Below are 23,758 nucleotides of genomic sequence, written 5' to 3' on the forward strand. Positions count from 1 at the left end.
CACGTGATGACGCAGATGTTGTTTACAATGGGATTCGGAGGCGAAACAGTACAATTAATTGTTTGTGGCCTTTGTAGATGGGCTTTGGAGTGATTTTGTCCTGAAGAATGAATTTCTTTGTCTGGTTCCGGTTCGGGGAGATTGTCTTCGCGGGCAGTTGGTACAGTATGGCACTGAGGCCGCAGCCTAGGTCCAGCCCGATCCAACCCAACCAACTACGCGCATTGTTCTTACAGATTACAGGCCAGGAATCACACTGCATTTAGTCGTGGCGAGGTTCTATCAAAGTATGTGACTTAATAGAAGAGAGTAAGGGTAGAAGCGAACTTCGTTTCATTGAATTCATAGTCATGGCCACCGGTAAACAATAGCCATGACGTTTCGTGGATGAGATGCTAGCCTGCAAGGCGCACAAGAGAGCCTCCCTTGGAATCCGTAGCGCCAATCCTCCAAACCGAGACTTATGTCATTTGAGATTTGTCGTCAGGACCAGGCGCTTAGTCGCGCATCTGATCGTCGTCGTCGTTGTTGGCGCCACCCTGGTAGTCCTCGTCATCCTCGGAGTCCTCCATCTCATCCTTGTTCTTCTCGGCCTCGGCGGCGTAGTCGATGACCTTGCCGCGTGTGCGGCGGCCACCCTGGATGATGTTCTCTGAGGAGATGGGCTCGAGGTTGTTGTCGTCTTCGTCCTCGTCTGTGTTTGTGCTTGCGTTAGTATATATCACGGATTGGTACGGGAATTGGATGAAAGTCTAGAGTCTGACAGCTGCAGGCTGCTGGAGAAGGGCATTGCGGTGGGCAGGGGCTGGGAAAGTGGCAAATGCGCTTGAAAGGTGGAGGGGTGGAGGGGTTGTCGCGTACCGGCCTAGATGGTGGTCAGGTTAGCAAGGTATTTCTGCATTTGTAAGAACTCTCTGTTGGGAAGAATTGGATAAAGACTCACCATCTCAAGCTCCTGGTCACTCTCCTCGTCGCTGGAGTCCTCAGCGATCTGGTCCTGGACGTCCTTGCCCTTGCCCTTCTGCTCGAAGGTGGCGTTGGAGGGGTCGTTGGTGGTAGCGTGGTCACCCATTGTATAGATATGTGATGATGATGTGAAGGTATGTGGAGTGTTGGAGAGTTGCAAGGGAGGTAGGTGACAGAGAGGGGGTTTAAAGAGACGGTCTGCAAAGTAAGGTGTAGCTTGATCAAAACAACCCGCAACAGTAAGGGAGGCCCCTCGCGGTGTGATTCGTTTGTGACCGATGCAAGTGGGGTCCCCGTGACGGTGCCAGCCCTGAGTTCCAAGATATCACCCCTTTTGCGCTTTGGACCTCGGAAAGTCGAGGTCTATTTGAAGTTAAAGTGCAGGAATCTTAGAGGGGTGTGCGAGATAGTGCATGTTTTTGAGCTTCAAAAGTCGAGAGAAAGGGCATAAGAGATGAGTACAAAAATACGGTTGTTGTACAGAGGCTGCCTCTTTTCCCCACAGGGTGTTTATGAGGTCACCGGCTATTTCCCTGTAATGATTGTTTACAATGTAATAAGTGTGAGAGCTGTCTATGTAATCTTCTTGTACTCCAATTTTCTTCGAAGCCCTGAAGAATCTGTCACTGGGTAGCAAAGTTGATTTTCTGACTACAAAGCATCGGTGAATGAACAAATGGTAGCTGACCAGACAGTTATTGAGATACCTCTTGTACTATAGTATATGTGTATAGATGCCAGAATACCTATCTAGGTAGTACTAGTAGTAATAGAACACAACCAAATTGTGGTGAAGAAGTAAACGTATTCAAGTTATTATCTGCTATAACAAAGCTACACTACTCCCAGGATTGCCATTAATAAATTAGCATAGAAACAAGTCTTCGGGGATATAGTTCAACTCGATATTTGTCAGAGTTTCCAAAGTAGAGAGTGTCATTGACTCTTTCAAACTAATGTACATGTACAGATTCACGCCAGTAACAGAATATACCTACATTTCATGATATGACCAATAAAAAAGAGGCCAGCGCCTCGCTCAGATCTCCAAGACGAACGCGTTCACGCCTTTGCCTTTTGTGCTGCTTCCTCTTCCGCCTTGATCTCCCGCTCCAGCGCAGCAAAGTCTCCCTGGAAGGCGTTTTGAGCCGGCTCGAGACGAACATCCCAGATATCCTCACTGCTAGGACCAGTCTTATATTTGATGGCCTTTTTGCGATTGTGGTCCCGGATAGTTTTCCTCCGCAACTCATCTCCCCATCCTCTGGTCTTCATACAGAGCCAAAAATTATCCCAGTGCTCACTGCACGATCGCATTTCTCCGTATCGATAAACATTGACGAATTGGCCTCCGAAGGACTGGCAGAAAAAGGCATAGTCGAAGGTTTGACGACAGGACATGGAATCTTGGTAGAGGGAGTCGGGTGCAATGGCTGATGAGGGTTGATCGGGGGTATTGGGATCCGATTTCTGTTGTTGTAGCTTCTTCTGGAATGTATCCTCCTCCGCGCGCAGATCAGCCAGGATCTGGCTGAATTCCAGCTCGGCTTGTTGATCGGGGGTCAACTGCTTTGGAGGCGGAGCTTGTGGCGGAACCTCGGGTGCGTTTGTGGGTTGTGATTCATTATTGTTGTCCTTTTGAGGACTCGATTGTGACCACCAGCCCATCTTTGCGGAGGATATTGTGATAATTTGCTTCAATTCGCGATCCAGAGAGCGCCGACGCGGTTTTCCGGCGATAATGGCCTACGGTCACGTGTCAGTGGACCCCCGTGGCCCGATAGCGCACGATAAGCTGAGCCACGACGTCATCCAGCTTGGAAATGCATGGCTGGTTTTGACTTGCAGCGACCGATCCAGACCTTTTCCTCTTCCCTCTCCCAAGTTGTACCCAACAGCCTCAATATGCACAAATGTTAATATGATGCCAGTGGCATTTGCAAGAATTCCTCAAGCTGTTCGAGCTCCGCTTTTCCGGCCCAGAGCTGGCTTTCAGCCATCTGGCCGGGGGTGGGGATCAACTCCCCGCTTGCCTAACAACATTCGCTTTTCCTCCTCGATTCAGTCAGGGCACATCAAACTGGCTGATGATGAAGGCATAATTTATGTAAACAGTGAGTGCTTTAGCTATCAGCATCCTCGTGGGTACAGTCTTCCTAATTATATCCAGACATCTTCCCACATAGGGTCCAATGGCTATTACGGGGGCCACTCAGTCATATCCAACCCCTCGAAGGAATTCTGAAACGGATCAACCACCCCGATCTAGCCGCAGCAGACCCTACCCAGATAGTGAAACGTGCAATTCCACCGTCCCTGAATCTGGAAATCAAGGAAGTCATCACACGATACAAAGAAGGGGGAGCATTCGTCAAGTATGCGCGCAAACCTGGCGTCAAGGATGAGGAAATACAAGAAGCAATAAAAGAACACCTCGCCAAATCTCCCATACGCCCCTGGTTCAATCCATTTCAGAGGGCAGATGCGGACTTGGTTCAAGGTCGGCCATGGATTGAGGATCTATATCGAGTTCCCAGCGCGTCCTTGACAGTCGAGTTTCTACCGAGCACAAGTGAAGCTCCAGCAACAGAGTTAACACAGGAAGCTCTATACAGTCTGTTCCGCCCATATGGAAAATTGTTGGATATACACCCGCAACCCTCAGACTCAAAACTCGAGCCCCGGTATGCTACACTACGCTTCAGTCGACCGAGGTTCGCGGTAATGGCAAGAAATTGCCTGCACGGCTACATCGTCTCAGAGGTGGATGGTGGGGGCAAGTTTGGTACAAAGTTCAGGATCAACTACGAGCGTAGAATCAAGCTATCTATGATCAAGGACTGGATTTACAACCACCCCCGAATTGTGATTCCTGCTCTAGCAGCTTTGATTGCAGCCATCACGGTCATCGTCTTCGATCCTGTTCGGACCTTTTTCATCAAAATGAAAATCAAAGCTTCGGCTCATGCCGAAGAAAATGCCGTTCTGCTTTGGATTCGTCGACAAGCCAGCAAGGCCAATATCACCTACTTCGGACAGCGCAAAACAGACCCCCGGGGCCTCACGGCCATTTGGGAAGACCGACAGAAAGATATCACTCAACTAGAAGCCTGGTTGACTGATACAGCGGAAACTTTCATTGTTGTCCATGGACCACGAGGCTCTGGCAAGCGAGAGCTTGTTTTGGATCAAGCCTTGAAAAATCATAAATACAAGGTTGTCATCGACTGCAAACAAATCCAAGACGCTCGAGGAGATACTGCCAAGATTTCTCGTGCCGCGTCCCAAGTTGGCTATCGGCCTATCTTTTCCTGGATGAACAGTATCAGTAGCTTTATCGATCTGGCTGCACAAGGAATGATTGGTACCAAGGCTGGTTTCTCGGAGACACTGGATGCCCAGTTGAGCAAGATATGGCAAAACACAGCGGTGGCCATGAAGCAAGTCGCTCTTGAGGGCCGGAGAAAGGATGACAAGGATGCTACTATGGGTGAGGATGAGTATCTTGAAACTCATCCGGAGAAACGGCCTGTTGTTGTCATTGACAACTTTCTCTATGATGCAGAGGACAGTGTTGTTCTTGACAAGCTTACCGAGTGGGCGGCCGGATTAACTACTGCGAATATTGCCCATGTCATCTTCTTGACTACGGATTCTTCATTCGCGAAGCCCTTGAGCAAGGCACTTCCCAACCAGGTTTACCGTACGGTTAGCTTGGGCGACTGCTCACCTGAGGTGGGCCGTCGCTTTGTGCTAAGCCACCTGGATACTGAGGGCTCAAACGATAAGAATGAAGAGAAACCAAAGGAAGTGAGGAACCTTGCCGGTTTGGATGACTGCATTAGAGTTCTGGGCGGTCGTGTGACCGATCTCGAATTCATGGCACATCGCATCGAAGTTGGAGAAAGTCCCCAAGGTTTGTCTCTCACATGAAGTATTTGACGAGTCATCGCTGAAATTTAATAGCCGCTGTGGATCGTATCATTGAACAGTCAGCCTCTGAAATCTTGAAGATATTCATTCTCGGTACGGACACATCTACAGTCGCACCCCAATGGAGTCGTGAGCAAGCATGGCACATCATCAAATCTCTAGCGCAGTCCAACGATGGTTCTCTGCTCTATAACAAGGTTCTCCTTTCAGACTTGTTCAAAGACAATGGCGAGACGACTCTTCGAGCTTTGGAACAGGCGGAACTCATCTCCGTCGGATCTGTCAAGGGATTCCCGCGATATATCAAGCCTGGAAAGCCTGTTTACCACGCCGCATTCCAGCGTCTTATCGAGAATAAGACCTTGGAAGGCCGTCTTGACCTATTGATTCTCGGGCAACTCATCAGCAGCGAGAACAAGGGCATTAGCAAATACGAGGAAGAGCTGCAATTGCTTGGGTCGCTGCCGAAACATCCTTGGGAGCTCACTTCGCGCATCCAGTGGCTGTTGGGCAAGATCCAGGGCTCACAAACTAAGATACTCAAGTACGAGCGGGATAGTGCCATTTTGCAAAAGATGTTGCAGAGTGAGAAATAGTCGATGCTTGATAGGTGGATGTACATAGTATGTGGTGGCTCTGTGATTATTTTGTAAAACATGAGTGAATAGTCAAATCCCCTTTCAACAAACGATCGGTTCCCAAGAGTATCATAATTTATTTTACCTATTTTTATTCCAGTCATGCTCCATTGAAGTGTTGGACTATTTCTATGCAGCTTTCTGTAGGGCTGGTCTATACTTAGAATGCCTCAGTTGTGAGGCTGACTTTGATGAATAAGCAGTTCGAATTCCACCTGGCCGAATTCCCCTGCTGCGCCTTCTCGGACACAAACCTGTCCATGAAGACCCGACGATGATTCAAAATTTCAATTTTTAACTGATTTTCCGGTCGATTGCATTCCGAACCGTGTGCTGGTGCTGTTGTAATCAGCGTCGGGCCATAAATCGGCACTGTTTATTCATTTCCTCTCTCAGTCTCAGTGCACCCCATCGCAATCATGGAGGACGATTGGAAGTACGAAATGCCATCCAACACTGGCAGTCACATCCAGACTGTGAAGAACAGCTTGCCCGAGGCATCCTGGGTCAACTTCTTTGCGATCTTGGCGTTTTTCTGCATCGCGACTCGCATCATCAGTGGGGTTCGGGGCCGACAGCGTGTTCAAGATCCTGCGGAACCTCGAAGTACGCGATTGGCGCCGTATTGGTTCCCCTGGTTTGGTAATAGCCCTTTCTTCGCATGGAATCATGCCAGTCTATTCGAGTCATTAAGGTTGGTCTTCAATCTCAGCGACGATGCTGCCTCCTTTTCGTTTTCTAATAAGCTATTAGGGACTCGATGGATGAGTCTGTATTTGGCATCTATATGCGTGGCGAGACTCACAATACCGTGATTTCACCATCAATGACCAAATCCATCTTGTCTTCTCATAATGCAACGAGTACCCTCGCGCTCGACCAGGCTTTGCAAAACGTCTTTGGCAATCGCAGTTTACTTCAGACTTTGCAACAGACTTCCAACAGTGAAATCAGTGACGATGTTCCTGGTATGCTCAACAAAGAATCTTTTGTGAACGATGCATCAACCGCTATCACTAGTCTAATTAAACGCAACATTCCAAACCTGGTCACCTTCAGCAAAAGTCTTGTCGACCAAACCCCATGGGAGCGTGACAGTCTAGTGTCGCTAGACGAAGAGAACCAGTCTCTGTGCGAGGCGAACCTATTTGCCCTTGTACGAAACTTTGTGGGCCACAACATGTCCACATTCTTGATGGGTGAGGCCTTCCTCGAGAACTTCCCGATGGTAATCGAGGATTTGTGGAAATTGGATACTAGCTTCGTTACGCTGTTTGTTGGAACTTCCCGCGCTTTTCCTTCTCCGCGTGTCTCTGGGGGATATTCCACCCGTGATAAACTCATCCACATCACATCAGTGTTCCACCGCGCATTCTGTGCAGTCGATGATGGAATTGATCCCGGGCTCGAGCTTCGCGACCTTGACGATGTCTCTGAGCTCGTAAAGGAAAGAATGCGCACATTCCGAAAGCTCGACCTGACCGCGAATGCGAGCGCCGCCGGCCACTTGTCCTTGTACTGGGACATCCTTGAACACATAAGCAAGATCACTTTTTGGACTGTTCTTCACATCTTCGCAGACAGTGCGCTTCTGGAGGAGATTCGAAAGGAGTTTTCCCCATGCGTGAAATCATCCCGGCCGACCCGGGAAGAGACAGGATTCCCATTCGACGAACCCCCGCGTCTCAGCCTCGATCTCGAAAAGGTCCTAGACTCATGTCCATTGTTCAAAGCATGCTACCTCGAGACTATCCGCCTCCACTCTGTTGGCGTATCTTTCAGAAAGTTGGAATCAGATTTGACCTTGACTGAGTCAGCGAACGATGCAACGGAGCCTCGCAGCTACAAGATGCGAAAGGGCGAGAATGTTATCATGCCCCATGTGGCCTACCAGACCGATCCTCGGCGCTTCTCGAACCCAGACCAGTATGATCCGCTTCGATTCATTGTGACAGACCCCGCATCCGGGGGAAAGAAGGTCGACGCAAATATTCTCGGCCCCATTGCGGAGGGGCTGTATGGTGCCAAGGATAACAAATTTTATGAGGGCACCATTCTGGCTTTTACTGCGGGTATAGTATCAATGTGGAATATCACGTCGACGGATGGCAAGGATCTTAAAATTCCAAAGAACTGGCCGACCTGGGGGTCTTCTCAGCCGGCGAGAGATATCAGGGTAAACTTGAAGCCGACTGTTTAGGCTACTTCCTCGGGCTCAGATCTATCTTGATACAAAAATGCATGTTTCTATAGAAAGCGATTCATTTTCACCTTTTTTTTCAACTTTTCATCTATAAACTGCAAGAGAAAATTCCCTTTTCATAGAACTCCCAAAGCCCAGCAAGTAGGTAAGTGGTCTTCGGCGATCTGTCATCTCACCGAGCCCGAGAAGGCCGAAGAAATATCACTTGACGAATCAAATATCTCAAATTTGACCAAAAAAAACGAGATCAACCATTTACTCCGCATTTTCATGAGGCGCCAGGTCGAAAGTGGAACGCGGGGCGAATGAGCTCTCAGACGGAAGCCATCCGCACGGAATAATATCCGTCGGAGTTGGCCCGAATGACACCATCCACTCAGAGAATACGCATATATAAGCCCCACTGGCTCCTGTACTCGCAATTGTAAAGGCGCGGATTGGATATAGGCACTTAAATATACCATTTCCACCGAGAATCTCCTCTTGGAAGTTCTCTTCCCATCATGCAAAATGAAAATGAAGCGGAGCTCAACGGCGACTACGACCTCACCAAGCCCATAACCTCGACCTCGGGTCTGCGCCAGGGCCTAACCTCCTACGGCGACGCGCATTTCTCATTATTTCTCCGAAAAGTGTTCATCAAAGCACTCGGATATTCCGAAGATGCCCTTTCGCGCCCGATAATTGGCATCATTAACACGTTTTCCGGATTCAATCCTTGCCACGCTAATGTGCCGCAGCTTATCGAGGCTGCTAAGCGTGGCGTGCAGCTTAATGGCGGGTTGGCGATTGAGTTTCCGACTATAAGCGTTCATGAATCGTTCTCGTCTCCGACGAGTATGTTTTTGCGGAATCTTATGAGTATGGATACGGAGGAGATGATTAAGGCGCAGCCGTTGGATGCTTGTATTATGATTGGAGGTTAGTCACCCATGTACAGCACTCATGCTGTCTGCGTATCTCGAGAATGGTATTGATTAACTTCCTCAGGATGTGATAAAACGGTTCCTGCACAGCTGATGGGCGGAATATCTGCCAATAAGCCTATTCTTCCTCTGATTACCGGCCCTATGATGCCGGGTAGTCACCGGGGCAAGAGAATCGGTGCATGCACCGACTGCCGCAATAACTGGGCCGCATTCCGAGCGGGCGAGATTGATGTCGAGGAAATCTCGGAAATTAATGAAGAACTTGCTCCAACGGTAAGTGTTGTCTTGAAATTCGGCAATTTTCTATACTGTAGCTAACGCAAATGAATTCCAGATTGGCACATGTGGTGTTATGGGCACTGCTAGTACTATGGCCTGTGTTACTGCAGCTCTGGGAATGATGCCCCTTCGCGGTGCATCTGCGCCAGCAGTATCATCTGCAAGACTACGTATTGCTGAAGAAACCGGCGCGAATGCGGTAGCAGTAGCGAAATTATCTACCAAGCCGCAGGATATCCTGACAAAGGAGTCATTTTTGAATGCCATCACCGTTCTCCAAGCTATCGGCGGATCTACAAATGCCGTTGTTCACATACTCGCCATCGCGAACAGACATCCTCAGCTCCAAGGCGTGATCACCTTGGATACATTTGAGAAAATTGGAAAGAAGACACCGCTACTGATTGACTTGAAGCCAAGCGGTGATAACTATATGAACGATTTCCATAATGCAGGAGGCATGATGGCATTACTACAAGTCCTACGACCATTACTTCATCTATCTGCCATGACAATCACCGGCAAAACACTCGGTGAGGTCCTGGACTCAGTACCAACAAAGAAGTTTGCATTTGAGCAGGATATTATCAGGCCCCTGTCAGACCCTCTCTTCCCTTCTTCCTCTCTGGCCGTTCTGCATGGCAACATTGCACCCAACGGGGCAATCCTCAAAGCATCAGCTTCTAAAGACCGAAACCTACTTACACACACCGGACCCGCCGTTGTATTCGAGAACTCAGCAGACTTGGCGCTGCGCATCGACGATCCCGCTCTTGAGGTCACGAAGGACAGTGTCCTGGTACTCAAAGGTATCGGACCAATTGGAAACCCCGGCATGCCCGAAGCTGGACTGATCCCGATTCCAACGAAGCTCGCATCGACAGGCGTGAAGGATATGCTGCGATTATCAGATGGTCGGATGTCAGGAACTGCAGGAGGAACCATCATCCTCCACATCTCCCCAGAAGCCGCGGTGCCAGATTCCCCATTTGGCATCGTCGAAACAGGGGACTTGATTACTTGCGATATCGAAAGTCGTCGGCTGCATCTGCATATTTCCGATGAGCTGCTTAAATCGCGTATCTTGCAGCGGAAGCAGGTTCTTGAAGCTGAAACTGGACCGGTACGAGCGAGAAAGCAGAAGCGAGGGTATCGTGGATTGTATGAGCGGTCGGTAAATCAGGCGCATCAGGGCACTGATTTCGATTTCCTTACAGCGAGTGGTCCTGTAGAATAATATTTTATAGAAAGAAATAATTGAACGAATTTGAATGTTACGAATAATCAAATAATATATTGAAATTAGATGTTGTATACTTCCTTGCCCTAAGCCCTGTCCCAATTAGGTTAAATCCCTTGAGGGCGCGTCGCGCGCGCGTCTCCCGTCGATCACCTCCGGACACCGCCAGAGGGGGTCTTCGATTGAGTTGCGATTGAATCCCCGCCATTGTTGATCCTGCGATATCTTACCCGAGTAATTGCTCGCAGGCTTTGATAAAATGAGCTCGGATGCTGTTCGCCCTCGAGGGCGCCCTGCCCGTAAGTTGGCGTCGCAATTGCAGCTGACGCGAGGTTCCTACTAACCAGCCTATCTCTGTCTAGACACCCCAGGGACGACAGTCCTAACATACACCCCCGATGGCCGACGAATCATCACCGGTGGCTCGAACTCGGCTATTCGTATTTACACTGTAGATGAAGATGGAGAACCGCAGACCGTTGACGACGGGATGGACGGGCATGTCGGTGTTGCCGCGACGGTATGACCGAAAGAACACTGCTCAAGTGGTATACAAATTCTAACCTGTGAAAAGAACAAATACTTCGTCATGGGCAGCGAGGACGGCAATGTCTGGCAGTACGATGCAGCTACAGGCAAGTCGGGGCCTATCCTGACACGATGCGCGCTGCCAATCCGTGATCTGGCTCTGTCCAGAGATGGAGAGTGGGTGGCCGTGGCAAGCGAGTGAGTTCAATTAATAAAGCATGATGCTAAGACGACAAGCTAACATTACTAGTGATCTCACCGTGAAGATCGTCAAGGTCGAAGACATGTCGCAAATCAAGTACCTCCGCGAACAACAAAAATCCGCCAAACACGTCACTTTCGATCCCAATGGCCGCTTCATTGCCGTATCCAGCACAAACGGTCTTCTCTATATATACTCTCTGGCTGAGGAGGAGCCTGCGCTGGTCCACAAACTTGATGGAGTAATTCGCCAACTCGAACCGGATTCCGAGGCAACATCGAGAGCTGTATGGCACCCCGACGGCACAGCCTTTGCCGTTGCAGAGGCAACCCGGGACGTCGCTATCTACTCGATTTCTTCGTGGAAGAAGGAAAAGACCTTCGCCAACGGACATACCGGTGAGATTACCGCGATTAGCTGGTCGCCCAATGGAGCTCTTTTGGTCTCGGCTGGAGCGGACAAACAGATCGTTCTCTGGGAAACGAAGACCCAGAAAATCGTGCAGCGATATGACTTTGGAAATGTAATCAACATTGCCTGGCATCCTACCAAGAATTCTCTGTCGTTCACGACCTCCGATGGCGAACTCTTCATCCACGACAATTTCGTCCCAAGGAGCCATGAAGCTCAACTCCAGAAATCCCTGCAGGCAGCTCCTATATTCCCAGGGCCATTGACTGAAATCTCCAACAATCTACCACACACATTGGCAGATAGGTCCAGGGAAACAGTCAAGAAGCCGGTCCGAGCTGGAACACCCGATTCATTGGATGATATTCTTGGCGGAGATGAGGACATGGCGGATTTTGTCGACGATGATGATGGAGCCGGCTATGCTGAGGATTTGAACTTCCACGGAAAGCGATCAAATGACCATCTCGATGACCTCGATGGTCCTGATAGCAAGCGTTTGCAATCGGGAGCTGTTCAGCCCAAATGCCATCCGCCACTCCAGCCTGGTAGTACACCATGGGCTGGCAACAGGCGGTATCTCTGTATGGCATTCCAATCTGGTAATCTTGAACTCTGCTAACCCATTTTTAGGCTTGAATCTGACTGGTGCTGTCTGGACCGTTGACCAGGAGACTCATCACACAGTTACTGTCGAGTTTTATGACCGGGAGCTTCATCGGGACTTCCACTTTACCGACCCCTACCAATACGACAAAGCATGCCTGAGTAAGTCGAGATCATCATGGCCAAATAACAAGTCTAACAAGAACAGATGATAACGGCACGCTTTTCTCTAATAACCCATCTGACGGTAGTCCTGCGACAATTTTCTACCGGCCGCATGAGACTTGGACAACTCGAGCAGATTGGCGTACTCAATTGCCAGAGGGAGAGATGGTCCGAGGTATGTGATTTCTAACCTCTTTGTACAGTATTATTCTGACAAATATCTAGCTCTCGCACTCAGTGAGTCCTATATTGTTGCTGTTACGACCAAGGGCTACGTACGAGTGTACACCCTCTTTGGCACACCGTTCAGGGTCTATCGACAGAAGAGCCAGGCCGTAACATGCGCCGCTTGGCGAGACTACATCATGACCATTGGAAATGGGTCCGTATCCGCCGATGGTCGGTATGCGACATTGCACTACACCGTCGAGAACGTCAAGCGCGACGAGATCTGCCAAAATGAAGATGTGGTTGCTCTGCCTCCTGGAGCTCAACTACAAAGTGTTTTTTTCACAGACAGTGGTGTATGTCCCCTGCTACCCACCCATACCAGTTCGCTCCAGACTATGAACAACAAAACTAACAAGTAATAGGACCCATGTATCTATGATTCAACCGGCGTACTGGTTGTCCTTCAACATTGGCGCACACCCGGGCAAGCCCGATGGGTCCCCCTTCTAGATACAAAGCAAATGTCCCGTCTCGCGGGTGGACGAAAAGGAAGAAACCTACTGGCCCGTCGCCGTCGCCCAAGGGAAATTCCACTGTATCATTCTGAAGGGTGGCGACAAAAACCCATACTTCCCCCGGCCCCTTCTCAGCGAGTTTGACTTCCAGCTGCCCATTTCCAGCAACCCGCCAAAGGACCCCTCGGAAGATGGCGCCGACGCCGACCAAGGCAGCCGTTTCGAGGAAGGTTTTGTCCGAGGAAGCCTGCTTCTTTCACTGTTCCGCGACCTTCTGGCCTCAACCAATGCAACCTCTGGCCAGCGTGCGGAGCTGGCGCGCAAGGAGTTGGAGCTTGACAAGACTCTGCTGCAGATGCTGGCCATTGAATGCAGAGAGGGCGAGGAACGTGGTATGAAGGCGCTGGAGCTGGTTAATCTCATGACTGATCGCAATGGTAAGATGGTTGAGGCAGCAGCTAAGGTTGCTGAGCGCTTTGGACGCGGCGTGTTGGAGGACAAGATTCGCGACTTGGCTGAGCGACGAGTGATGGGCATGGAAGATGATGATGATGAATTGGCCTGAGGAATAGAATACCACAGAGCATGAAATTAACCGCAGAGTACGAAATTATATGTCAAATTTTTATTTTCTATCCTTTCAATCTGTATCGAAGAATCCTTGATTACTCTCCAGGGCTGTAATGTCCCATGGTTGCCCTATTTTCGTTGTATTGTATACCCGCGCGCTGCGATTGGCCCGCGAAACCGGGAAATGATCGTAGACCTCTCCGCATTTCAACTTTCTAATTCCAACTCTCTCCAACTCTCCCAGTACACTCATGGCATGACCCTCGCCGCCCCTATACGTTCCGGCGGAATGCCTAACCTGGCCTCACCTTCGCGTAGTCTTTCTCTCCGGCCGCTGCAGGCACAGACACAGGCGCAGGCGCAGCGTCCATCGAGATGCAGCGCGGGCCGCTCATTCACATTCACGCCGCGCCAACCACTCGCCCACCCACGTCATGGTATTCTCCAAGAACCCTGGCTATCTCCAGCTCCAGCATCAGGAACACCTCTCCCAATAACATATTTCTCCCCAACACGGGTGCGCACCGGCATCGACGGACTAGACGAACCGCAAAAGAACAACCATAAGCCTCCAGACAAGCGGGTATTGAAGCTCGGCAAGAGTAAGTACAAAGAAATGAATTGGCAAAACGTACCAGGGAAGCCCGGGAAACTTATTGCTTTCCTTTCTTCCAGCTCTCCGAACACTGTCACCTCTCCTTCCTACAATCTTGTACAATACTCTCCCACCCGAGATCCTCGCTCCCAGCGTCAACCTCCACCTATTCCCCTCAACACACCCACACCTCCCCACCGTCAAGGGCCGCACATTATACCGCGCAGCACTGTGGACAGTACCAGTCGCATGGAGCAGCGTACCACTTGTCGGCAATGTAAAGCTACAAATCCTCAGCGAGCGAATAGTCCGCGCCGGGACCCTTCTCGACCCAGAACACGGCGACAAGCACGACTGCGGCGACGAACGACTAGTCGTGCGGTGGAAAACGGAGCCTCGAACCGATAGCAGGCCATTCCACGATACGCCGAACACGAATAACGCCAATGCCGCCTCCTCCCCCACCTCCGGCTCTGCCGCATCACAATCGCAAAGTCACCTCTCATCACCAGAGAACGGCACAAACAGAGGCCTAAGCAAACTCCTCGGCGGCGACGAACCAATATTCAAATTATCCAAAGAACAACAATTCAGCGGGCTGTTTGTCTTCTCATTCGATGATGAAGGCCGTATCTTGACGCATACGATTGAACACGCCGATGACGCGACGGATGGCGAGGACCGGACTGCTACGTTCGTGACTTTGACTGATTGGCTCATTGGTAAGGCGCGTGGCTCGCTTGAGCCGGCACCTAGGCCTGGGCTCTGTATTGAGTCTTGTCATGGTTATGGACTAGGTCCGGGTCGTTCACGACATGATCGTGGTCGGTCATGAAATGTTGAATGTTGAAATGTTGAACTAAAACTCTCCCATCCGATTCGATCCCGGCAGGACTCAGATAGAGCCTGCGCTGTACTCTTGCATTACACATCTCCTCTCTGGAATACTGAAAGCCTATTTGACGAGCATTCTCCAATCTTTGTCGCGATATGTACATAGCATATAATTCGTTCTAACACTTCAATCGAAGCCAGATTCTATGAGCATCTTTTAACTACAAAAAAAGAAGAGAAAAGAAGTCTATGACAACCAAACACACTATTAATGCACGGCGGATCACGTGTCCTAATACGAGGGGAATCGGGCATCGAGTGAGGCTGAATCAAGACCGTCTGATAGTTCTTCGTCGATTTCGACCGATTTCTCTGAGCTTCGTTCTCTAAAAATCGCCGAAACCCTACTAAGTAATTCAAAAGTCAAGCGAACAAGAACAAAGCGGCCTCCACCTACCGCCATGAGCGATCCGCTCTCGATCGCAGCTGGCATCGCCGGATTCCTTTCATTGAGTATCCAAGTCACGCAAACCTTGGTAGATTTCTACTCAAACTACAAGAGCAAAGACGCCGATATTGCAAAAATCATCCAGAACATAGAAATCCTTCAAAGCATTCTCCGAGTCCTAGAAACTGCAGTTCAACAACGTAAGTCTCAACCCAATGCAGAAGATCTACTTCAAGAAGTCGAGAAGTCGACACAGAGCTGCCATGATATCATCCAAGACCTCCAAGCAGAGTGTGAGAAATTCCCTGCCAAATCGGCTGCGGACACCAGCTTGAAAGGTCGTTTGAAAGCCACAAGCCGCAGCGCAACCTATCCATTCCGAAAAAGCACACTCGTGAAAATCGAAGAAGATATCGGCGAAATCCGCGAGAACTTGACGCTCGCACTGAGTGTGCTACAGTTCAAAGATCACAGTCGTATCGAAGACAAAATGTCAGCAGTCAAATCTCTCCTCGAACGAACGAATACAAGCCAAGTATCCTTCGCAATTCGTGCCTGGCTGCAGGCGCCGGATCCAGCTGTCAATCAGAACACATTCTTCAAGAAACACCACCCAGAAACGGGACTGTGGTTCATCAACAGTGATCAATTCTCGAACTGGCTCGCAGAGCGGAATTCGTTTCTCTGGCTGAACGGATTCGCAGGGTGTGGGAAGTCAGTCCTCTCTTCGGTTATAATACACCACATACTCAAGTTTTGCGAGACGAGAGTGAATCGCGGAAATGTAGGAATCGCGTATTTCTACTTTGCTTTTAGTGATGAGTCGAAGCAGGATTCTAATGGCTTGTTGTGTGCATTGCTGTTGCAATTATCGGTGCAGGTCCACGACGGTGAAAAGGACCTGGAGGAACTACGTTTACTGTCCAAGTCATCTGCGCCTTCGGAAGAAATTCTACTTGAAACTCTTCGAAATTTCCTAGAAAGAATACAGGACGGATATGTATTGATCGACGCGTTGGATGAGTGTCCCCGAGATCATCAGGGGAAAAGAGATGATGTTCTGAGAGTCATACAGGTGTTGCGTGACTGGAGCTTGCCAAATGTTCATCTTTTAGTCACAAGTCGAGATTACCATGACATCCGTCGATCATTAGACCCTTCTTCTGAATGTGTTGTCCTGATGAAAAATCCGGGAATTGATGATGATATATCGAATTTTGTATCTCATCGGCTGGAAAATGACCCCGATCTTCAGAGATGGAAGGTGCGACAGGGCGAGATTCAAAGCAAAATAACAGAGGGTGCGCAGGGAGTGTGAGTACCCAATTCAGTGCAACTTTCCTAATCTAGTGTACTGATGCCAGCTATGTACAGTTTCAGATATGCGGAATGCCAACTGAGGTCTTGTCGACAGGCACGAAACCGAAACCAGCTTGACAAATGTTTACACTCTTTGCCTCGCGATCTAGACGAAACTTACGAGCGCATATTATGTTCCATCGACGAAACATATGTCGAGGACGTAAAGCGTACCTTGACAGTGCTTTGTCTCTCTAGACAAACCCTCACCGTTCGTGAGTTGATCGAAGCTCATGCTGTAGAGCTTAACGAAGAACCGCAATGCCTCGATCGTGAGGGCCGATCCTATGAGCCAGATGACCTTGTTGATATTTGTCTTGGGCTTATAGAGATCTTCGAAACGGGCCCTGGAGAAGTCGATGGACCAGGGGTGTTTGAAATTGATGAAAGGAGTCCACTTGTTCGCATTGCTCATTTCTCCGTCAAGGAGTACCTTCAGTCAGATCGTATCCGACAGCAGAAAGCAGAAAGATTCGCTATTGATAATGAATGCGAATACCGAACTAAGCCAAATCTGCCTTGTCTATCTTTTAGACCCGACTTTATCAGATGGAATTTTGGACAGAGGAAAGCTCAATGTCTTCGCTCTGGCCGAATTTGCTGCCGAAAATTGGTTTCACTATTATCAATCTTCTCAGGGAAACCCAAAAACAGAAAAATTGCTGTTGAGGTTGTTCCAGAATGACAACAACGCATTCATGACCTGGGTCAGGCTATACATGATTGACGATCCACGGACGTCATTTTTCGATTTTCAAAGGCCCGTGAATGGTGTTTTATCTCCCATTTATTATGCGTCGTTTTTGGGGCTAGAGGTCATCCTAAGAACTCTCCTGGCCATTCATGTCGAGACTGGAGGTCTAAAAGACATTATAAATACCCAGTTTGGATACTACGCATATGCACTTCAAGCAGCAGCATCTGAAGGCCACAAAAGAGTTGTCCAAATATTACTTGATCACAGTGCTGATATCAATGCCCAAGGTGGAAGATTTGACAGTGCACTTGAAGCAGCCTCCTTTGGAGGTCACAAAGACGTTGTTCAGCTCCTACTAGATCTTGGTGCTGATGTGAACGGACAGAAGGGATTTAGCTATGCACTTTTTGAAGCATCACGCTACGGCCATAACCAAGTGGTCCAAATACTACTGGATCATGGTGCCAGTGTGAACGCAAAGAAGGGATTTAGCTATGCACTTTTTGAAGCATCACACCGCGGCCATAACCAAGTGGTCCAAATATTACTGGATCATGGTGCCAATATGAACGTGCAGGGGATATCTAGGAGTGCTCTTATTGAAGCATCGAGGAACGGTCATGGCCAAGTAGTTCAAATACTACTAGATCATGGTGCCGATGTGAATGCCCAGGGTAGATTTTATGGTACTGCACTTATCGCAGCATCAGTAAGGGGCCATGACAACGTGGTCCAAATACTACTAGATCATGGTGCCGATGTGCACGTGCGGGGGGAACATGGCAATGCGCTTCTTGCAGCATCAAGATGGGGCCATGACAAAGTGGTCCAATTACTACTAGATCATGGTGCCTGTGTGAACGTGTGGGGGAAACATGGCCATCCACTTCATACAGCATCAAGGAGAGGATATGGCAAGGTGGTACGAACACTATTAGACCATGGTGCTGACGTGAACGCTAAAGGTGGAATTGATGACAGATTTAATGCTATTCAAGTAGCACTCGTGAAGGGCTACCGTGAGATAGTCCTCATGCTTCTTGACAAAGGTGCTAATGTGACTCCAGAAGATGCAATCTTTATACACAAACTTAACCTTTAAGGTACTAGGGATATTGGAAAAGACTAGTTATTCAAATATAGGTTTCAGAGTACATCGTACATCAGATGGCTAGCTCCGTGTAACCAGCATTACTAGAAGAAAGGGACATCAAAAAGAAATAAGACTCAGAATCCATCAATATCAACGCCATAAATCCTACCCTCGTCCCCGAGCCAGTATCTCCCTTCTACTCCTCATCCTTAACCCTCTGAAAAATCTCCAAGAACGTCTCGGGCTCATCCGCCCCCTCAACAGCATACTTCCCCTGCACCTCAAAAAACGGCACCCCCGAAACCAACCGTCCCGACGCAGCCGCCGCCTCAGCATCAACCTCCTCACCCCCCTCATCAGCCTCACCCTCAAGCAACTCCTTCACAGCACCTTCATCCAGCCCAGCACCAACACCCGCCTCCCGTAAAACATCTCTGTCGGTAATATTCTTCTCCTCCTCAAAATAAGCGCGGAACAACTTCTCCACAACACGCGTCTGAATCCCCCCAATCTCAGCACCAGCTTGCTGCTGCTGCTGCTTCTTCTCAACCTCCCCCGCCAACCAAATCAGTCGATGCGAGTCCCGGGTCGACCCCGTATTCCCGCCAAACGAGAACTTGATACCCTCGCTCTCGCCGATGGGGGCCAGGCGCGCAAACATAGCCGCCACGCGCTCGGCGCCGAATTTCCGCGCGTACATTTCCCGCTTGTTTTCGCCGGGGTATGTTGGTGAGGCGGGGTTGAGGTAGAATGCTTTCCAGGTTAGGTTGAATGTGTCGGATGGGTGTTGGGTTTTGTGGGTTATTATTGCTCGGGATAGGCGTTTGAAGCCGACGTAGCACCACTGTTTTGTCTGTTAGTTTGATTCTAAAGGGAGGGGGAGGTCATGGTGTAGAAGATGTATGAATATGGTTTTCGGATATGATGGGATGGTTATGTCCGTATGCAACGGAGTGGGGCATGACATACCGGGCAGACGGAGTCGGAGATGATTTGGATCTTGAAGTTTGTCATTTTGGGCGGGAGGAATGCCTTCGGAGGGGTATTTGGAGAGAGATGGAAGAAAGACGGGAAGGGTGAGAGAGGGGGAGGGGCTTAGGTTCAAGTTAAAGGTTTGGGTTTTGGTTAAATTGGTGCTTTTGACTTATACCTCGGTGGTCTTTTTCGTACTTTCTGCTGGATTCCGAAGCTTCCAACACGTCATTTGTCAGCGTATCCACTGGCGTTTGTCAGGCGGGTTTTATACAGGCAACCCAAGCGGTGGCAGGCATCCACGAAAATTTGAAGATATTTATGCCGTACGTTTTATGTTACGCTTTATTAGACTACTACAGTCGGCTCCCTCTTGGTTGATTTGCCCCGAAATATCATTCATGCAAGCTATTCATAAAGTACACCGATTGGCTCCATATATGCATCCAAAAAAAATTCACAAAATCAACCCAACAGCCCGACAATCGTCGATGCCCCTAGAGTCCAAGTCCAGAGTCAATATACAGTACAGAGCTGAGTGAAGTACAGTGTCTCCAGACTTTAGGAAGGGACCTGCCCCTGCCCAGGTAACAATTTTTTTTTTTCTGGCAAGTAGAGAGCGTTTACAGGACTTGCTGCGCATTGTAGCTCGGTCTCCACGAGGCTATCGAGCCAGTGTCGAAAGCAGAAGAGTTGGTGACAGGGGCTGAGACGGGGGGGTTGAGCATCGCGGGCTTGGTTCATCACGGATTGATACTATGAAGTGTTAGAATTGAGACGGGAAAAGAGGAGGGGAAGCTGAGTCGAGCTGGTACATACCTTGAAGGCAAAGTTCAGGACCAGGGCAATCGCCAGACCAACACACACGACGAGAGGTCCGAACATGTTGTCCAGGTCTTTTCCGCTGCGTTGGCGGATGAGTCGAGCGCGCTTCTCATACATATACCAGCCCCAAACGGCGGCAAAGATGGCGAAGAATGTGTAGACGATGGCCAAAGCCTGTGCAATGCGGTTGTGCTTTCCAGCAGCGTTGTACAGACCCAGAGACAAGGTCGAGAGCAGGATACTGACGTGGAGCCACTTGATGAATGTTCGCTGGTTGGCGAGCCACACTTTACTTTCCACGCGGACGGGTCCCGCGTCTTTGATCCAGACGCCCGGATGACGGACGCCGGGCGGCAAGACCTCATCCTGCTGTCCTGTCCAGTTCTGGAACTTGTGGGTCAAAGACTGTAGGAGTGAAGAGAAATTGTAGGCGGGTATCGGGGTATCCTCGGACGGCTCGGCAGCAGGTTGCTCTGTTTGTTCGCGATATTCGGGTGCAACGGCGGAGATGCGGGGCTTAGTTGGAGGCACACCCTCGCTCATTCCAGAGGGTCGACGGCGAGATGGCTCCGTCCATCGGTGGGAGGGAGATCCCGAGAGCATATGTGTGCCTGGGCTACTGACACTAACGCGGAAACTACCGACCGCCATATCTTCCTCTGCTCGCTTGGCCAGTCGTTCTTGTTCCTCGTGGAAAGCGGTTTCCGGGTCACGACGAATATCATTTTCCAATTCGCCAAGCCAGAAGGGGAAACTGTTGACGTTGTCTTCGAATAACTGGGCGACACCGTGGACGAACTTGGAGAAGCGAGGTGCTTCTTTGAGAAGGTGGGAGGACATGAGATCATTGATCCATTCGGAGTCATGGGCTTTACCACGCAGCTTGATCTCCAAAAGAGCGTGAGGGAAACGGACAATTTCGCCGGCTCTCACGGCGCTGAAAGGGTAAGAAGCGGCAGCATCGTCCAGATCGGTTCGGTGCCATTCGGCGGGGTCTCGGCAAGAACGCTCTTGATCTAGAGAATCTTCCCGGATCAAGGCGAGATTGGTGTCGAGAGAAATGCGAATGCGGTTATCACCTGGAATCTGGAACGCGGTGCGGGTGTAGTTGGCCCGGAGCATAGGCTGAAGGTTGTGCTCCTTGATGAAGGACTGCAATTCCTCCACATTCTGTTTGAGAGACTCGGCCTCGGCCGACTCGCCATTGTTCATATCTTCCATGCGGTGTACCTTCTTATCCAGGTGATACTCGCCGTCCAAGAACTCCTTGATGTGCTTTTCCTTGAGCTGCACCTTGACCTCCCGGCTGCTATCATCTTCGGCGACGATCTTCTTCTCGAGGAAGATGGGTGGCTTATCTCGCAGCTGACCAGTCCAGCGCAGGCGTAGAGATCCAGCCTCCGAAGCACGGGCAACCTTTTGGTTGTACAGATCGAACTGGGGGTTGTCGAAGTAAAGAGAGGTGATCGTGGGGTCATCTGGCAGGCTATGCACGTCCTTGGAGGTGCCGGGGTTATAAATGAGGACTGGAAGGCGGCGCAGGATGTGGGTCTTGGTCTCGAGGACGTTGTCGGCGTGCACCCAGAACTTGTAGGACGAATAGACATCTCGACCAAAGCCGCGTTCCGGCTCCTTTGACTGGACGACATCCTGGCTCAGGGTTTCACGCACAAAAGAGTACATCACGGACAGGCGGTGGACCAATGGCGAGTAGTCCTCGGAATTGAAGGGCAATTGAGATAGGCGCACTTGCAGCAGGGGCTTGACGCGGTATCGAGCGCCGCGCTTGCGGTCATGCTTCTTGGCCGCCTTGAGGAAGCCGGTAAAGTTGATACGGCTGTATTTTTCCAATTCGCTGACCTCCTTTGTAATGCTGTCGAGCTCCTGGAGGGCCTCGGAGGCGATTCTGCGTTTCTCGGGACCATCGCTGGGGGATTCCTGATCGGCAGCCGGGGCCAACGGTCGCAGCTTGGCCTCACAGGCGGAGGTGCGCTCTCGGAGTTGCTGCGAGGTCTGCGATTGGAAGGCATTGACCTTGTCTAGCTGCACGTTGATCAGTTCCTGGACGAAAGCCTCCTCATCTTGCTCGGTCCAAAGACTGGTGTCGGAGTCACTGCCATCGTCACGCTCGTCATTGACATCATGCTCTCGTAGCAAGGACTTCAGCTTCGCGTAGTCGATATAATTGCCCTTCCATGGGGGGGTACAAGGCCTTCCGAAGGGTCTTTCCGAACCGCATGGTGCCTCAGACTGGAGGGGAAGAGGGTGCAGAGTCAAGCGGACGGATTGGCAACCTTGTGTCACTTCCAAGTACCGAGTGGGTGGGGGGTGGCGGGAAGAGAAGGAAGGGAAGGGAAAGGTCAGAGCTGATGAAAGATAAGGCAAAGGATCCAAGTCTTAACGAATTTTACTCCCGAGGGAAGTGAAGCTAGCCGTAAATGCAGACGGCAGAAGAAACACGATGGATAGTCGCGCAGTTACACCTTCTTCCTTTTGGAAGTAGCTTCGCAGCTAGCTGCAGCACGTGCGTCCATCGCTGGCTGAGGTTGCGTTACCCGCAACCAGCCAATCAGAGACCCACTTAGACACACTTCCTAAAGGTTAGCAGACACACTCTAGACTCCCCGCTAAACTCAGTCTAGCATAGATTAAGTTAGTATAACTCTTTAGCCATGTTTAGCCATATCTAGCCATACTTAGCCTATGCATTGACTTTATACAGTCACTACACCGTAAACCCTATATCTTCACATAGTGTAGGACTGGTATGCTATATAGTATTAGTACGTTCGAGTACCAAAAACACTACTATCCAACTTGATTAGTGTTTGGATGATTAGATAGGATAGAACAATGTCAAACTCCTAGTTTCTCCCCCTCTTGAGAATGAGGGCTCCACCCAGAATTCGCCTCGAGGGTCGCTCCACACGGGAAGCGGATTGTCCTCCCCGAGAGCGATATTTGCCGAGAATGTCATATTTACGGTAGATGCACTCACTCAATTCCAAGGGTACAAATTGATTATTGGAAATAAATATCCACTCCGTAGATAAACATAAAACTAGTAAATAGATCCATGTATAACCTGTCTATATCACAATTAGGAAAGATAGTTTCACTACCTAGCAGATTGATACTAGTGGTTAAAGTACACCCCACTAGGATCGGGCTGCACCTAATACTAGAAGCCAAGCGGCAAAGAAGCTTTATGGCTGCCTTAATGCGCATCCATGCATCCAGGATTACACATGCATGGTCCAAGTTCCTATGCTGCTTGGCACTTATGCATCATTCTAGCTAATACCCTGCAAACTATTGAATATCATCCTGGTTCTCGCATTGGGGATGGCTTAAGAATTAGTTCATACACACTAGTCTGCAGGTCCAATTTGAACCTATTGTTCTCAGCCATCTTGCTAACTCACCCGATTACAAGAGTGATTTTAACCAAGCAAAAAGGAAAAAAGTAGTGTTCTGCATGGATATTGGACTGTGGCTATATTTTCAAAGGAATAGATATTCATTACGGCAGGATCTGCCTACTGATTTTGTCGATGCCGAAATTCAAAGATTTCAACT

The 23,758-nt window shown here is 49.6% G+C and overlaps 10 protein-coding genes across 10 annotated transcripts; 6 read left to right on the plus strand and 4 right to left on the minus strand.

Annotated features, from left to right (window-relative positions):
* Positions 1-497: 497 nt before the first annotated feature.
* On the minus strand, positions 498-1,072 carry N7533_004903 (histone H2A.Z-specific chaperone CHZ1; the record flags this gene model as incomplete). The annotated part of the gene is made up of 3 exons (XM_057101553.1): positions 498-694; positions 862-865; positions 944-1,072. The coding sequence occupies 3 exons, from the start codon at positions 1,070-1,072 to the stop codon at positions 498-500; spliced, it is 330 nt and encodes a 109-aa protein (XP_056961183.1).
* Positions 1,073-2,028: 956 nt separating this feature from the next.
* Positions 2,029-2,634, minus strand: N7533_004904 (EMI1 family protein; the record flags this gene model as incomplete). The annotated part of the gene is made up of 1 exon (XM_057101554.1): positions 2,029-2,634. One exon carries the CDS (start codon positions 2,632-2,634, stop codon positions 2,029-2,031), a length of 606 nt encoding a protein of 201 aa, XP_056961184.1.
* Positions 2,635-2,887: 253 nt separating this feature from the next.
* Positions 2,888-5,495, plus strand: yme2 (uncharacterized protein; the record flags this gene model as incomplete). Its single annotated transcript, XM_057101555.1, has 3 exons — positions 2,888-3,080; positions 3,137-4,882; positions 4,933-5,495. The coding sequence occupies 3 exons, from the start codon at positions 2,888-2,890 to the stop codon at positions 5,493-5,495; spliced, it is 2,502 nt and encodes an 833-aa protein (XP_056961185.1).
* A 461-nt stretch (positions 5,496-5,956) lies between these two features.
* Positions 5,957-7,737, plus strand: N7533_004906 (uncharacterized protein; the record flags this gene model as incomplete). The annotated part of the gene is made up of 2 exons (XM_057101556.1): positions 5,957-6,231; positions 6,291-7,737. The coding sequence occupies 2 exons, from the start codon at positions 5,957-5,959 to the stop codon at positions 7,735-7,737; spliced, it is 1,722 nt and encodes a 573-aa protein (XP_056961186.1).
* Positions 7,738-8,243: 506 nt separating this feature from the next.
* On the plus strand, positions 8,244-10,185 carry ilv3C (putative dihydroxy-acid dehydratase; the record flags this gene model as incomplete). The annotated part of the gene is made up of 3 exons (XM_057101557.1): positions 8,244-8,661; positions 8,731-8,942; positions 9,004-10,185. The coding sequence occupies 3 exons, from the start codon at positions 8,244-8,246 to the stop codon at positions 10,183-10,185; spliced, it is 1,812 nt and encodes a 603-aa protein (XP_056961187.1).
* A 262-nt stretch (positions 10,186-10,447) lies between these two features.
* Positions 10,448-13,351, plus strand: N7533_004908 (WD40 repeat domain-containing protein; the record flags this gene model as incomplete). Its single annotated transcript, XM_057101558.1, is given in 9 exon segments — positions 10,448-10,487; positions 10,551-10,708; positions 10,763-10,914; positions 10,967-11,913; positions 11,963-12,097; positions 12,144-12,275; positions 12,326-12,624; positions 12,694-12,768; positions 12,782-13,351. The coding sequence occupies 9 exon segments, from the start codon at positions 10,448-10,450 to the stop codon at positions 13,349-13,351; spliced, it is 2,508 nt and encodes an 835-aa protein (XP_056961188.1).
* A 261-nt stretch (positions 13,352-13,612) lies between these two features.
* N7533_004909 (uncharacterized protein) lies at positions 13,613-14,786 on the plus strand (the record flags this gene model as incomplete). Its single annotated transcript, XM_057101559.1, has 2 exons — positions 13,613-13,958; positions 14,032-14,786. The coding sequence occupies 2 exons, from the start codon at positions 13,613-13,615 to the stop codon at positions 14,784-14,786; spliced, it is 1,101 nt and encodes a 366-aa protein (XP_056961189.1).
* A 460-nt stretch (positions 14,787-15,246) lies between these two features.
* Positions 15,247-18,391, plus strand: N7533_004910 (uncharacterized protein; the record flags this gene model as incomplete). The annotated part of the gene is given in 3 exon segments (XM_057101560.1): positions 15,247-16,547; positions 16,584-17,113; positions 17,127-18,391. The coding sequence occupies 3 exon segments, from the start codon at positions 15,247-15,249 to the stop codon at positions 18,389-18,391; spliced, it is 3,096 nt and encodes a 1,031-aa protein (XP_056961190.1).
* A 187-nt stretch (positions 18,392-18,578) lies between these two features.
* Positions 18,579-19,396, minus strand: N7533_004911 (DsbA family oxidoreductase; the record flags this gene model as incomplete). The annotated part of the gene is made up of 2 exons (XM_057101561.1): positions 18,579-19,226; positions 19,352-19,396. 2 exons carry the CDS (start codon positions 19,394-19,396, stop codon positions 18,579-18,581), a joined length of 693 nt encoding a protein of 230 aa, XP_056961191.1.
* A 714-nt stretch (positions 19,397-20,110) lies between these two features.
* N7533_004912 (SPX domain protein) lies at positions 20,111-22,713 on the minus strand (the record flags this gene model as incomplete). The annotated part of the gene is made up of 2 exons (XM_057101562.1): positions 20,111-22,403; positions 22,661-22,713. 2 exons carry the CDS (start codon positions 22,711-22,713, stop codon positions 20,111-20,113), a joined length of 2,346 nt encoding a protein of 781 aa, XP_056961192.1.
* Between the last annotated feature and the right edge of the window lie 1,045 nt (positions 22,714-23,758).

This window comes from Penicillium manginii (assembly GCF_028828005.1).
Source record: "Penicillium manginii strain IBT 31320 chromosome Unknown utg000004l:1.0-7231830.0:1.0-7236170.0, whole genome shotgun sequence".
Lineage (NCBI taxonomy): Eukaryota > Fungi > Ascomycota > Eurotiomycetes > Eurotiales > Aspergillaceae > Penicillium > Penicillium manginii.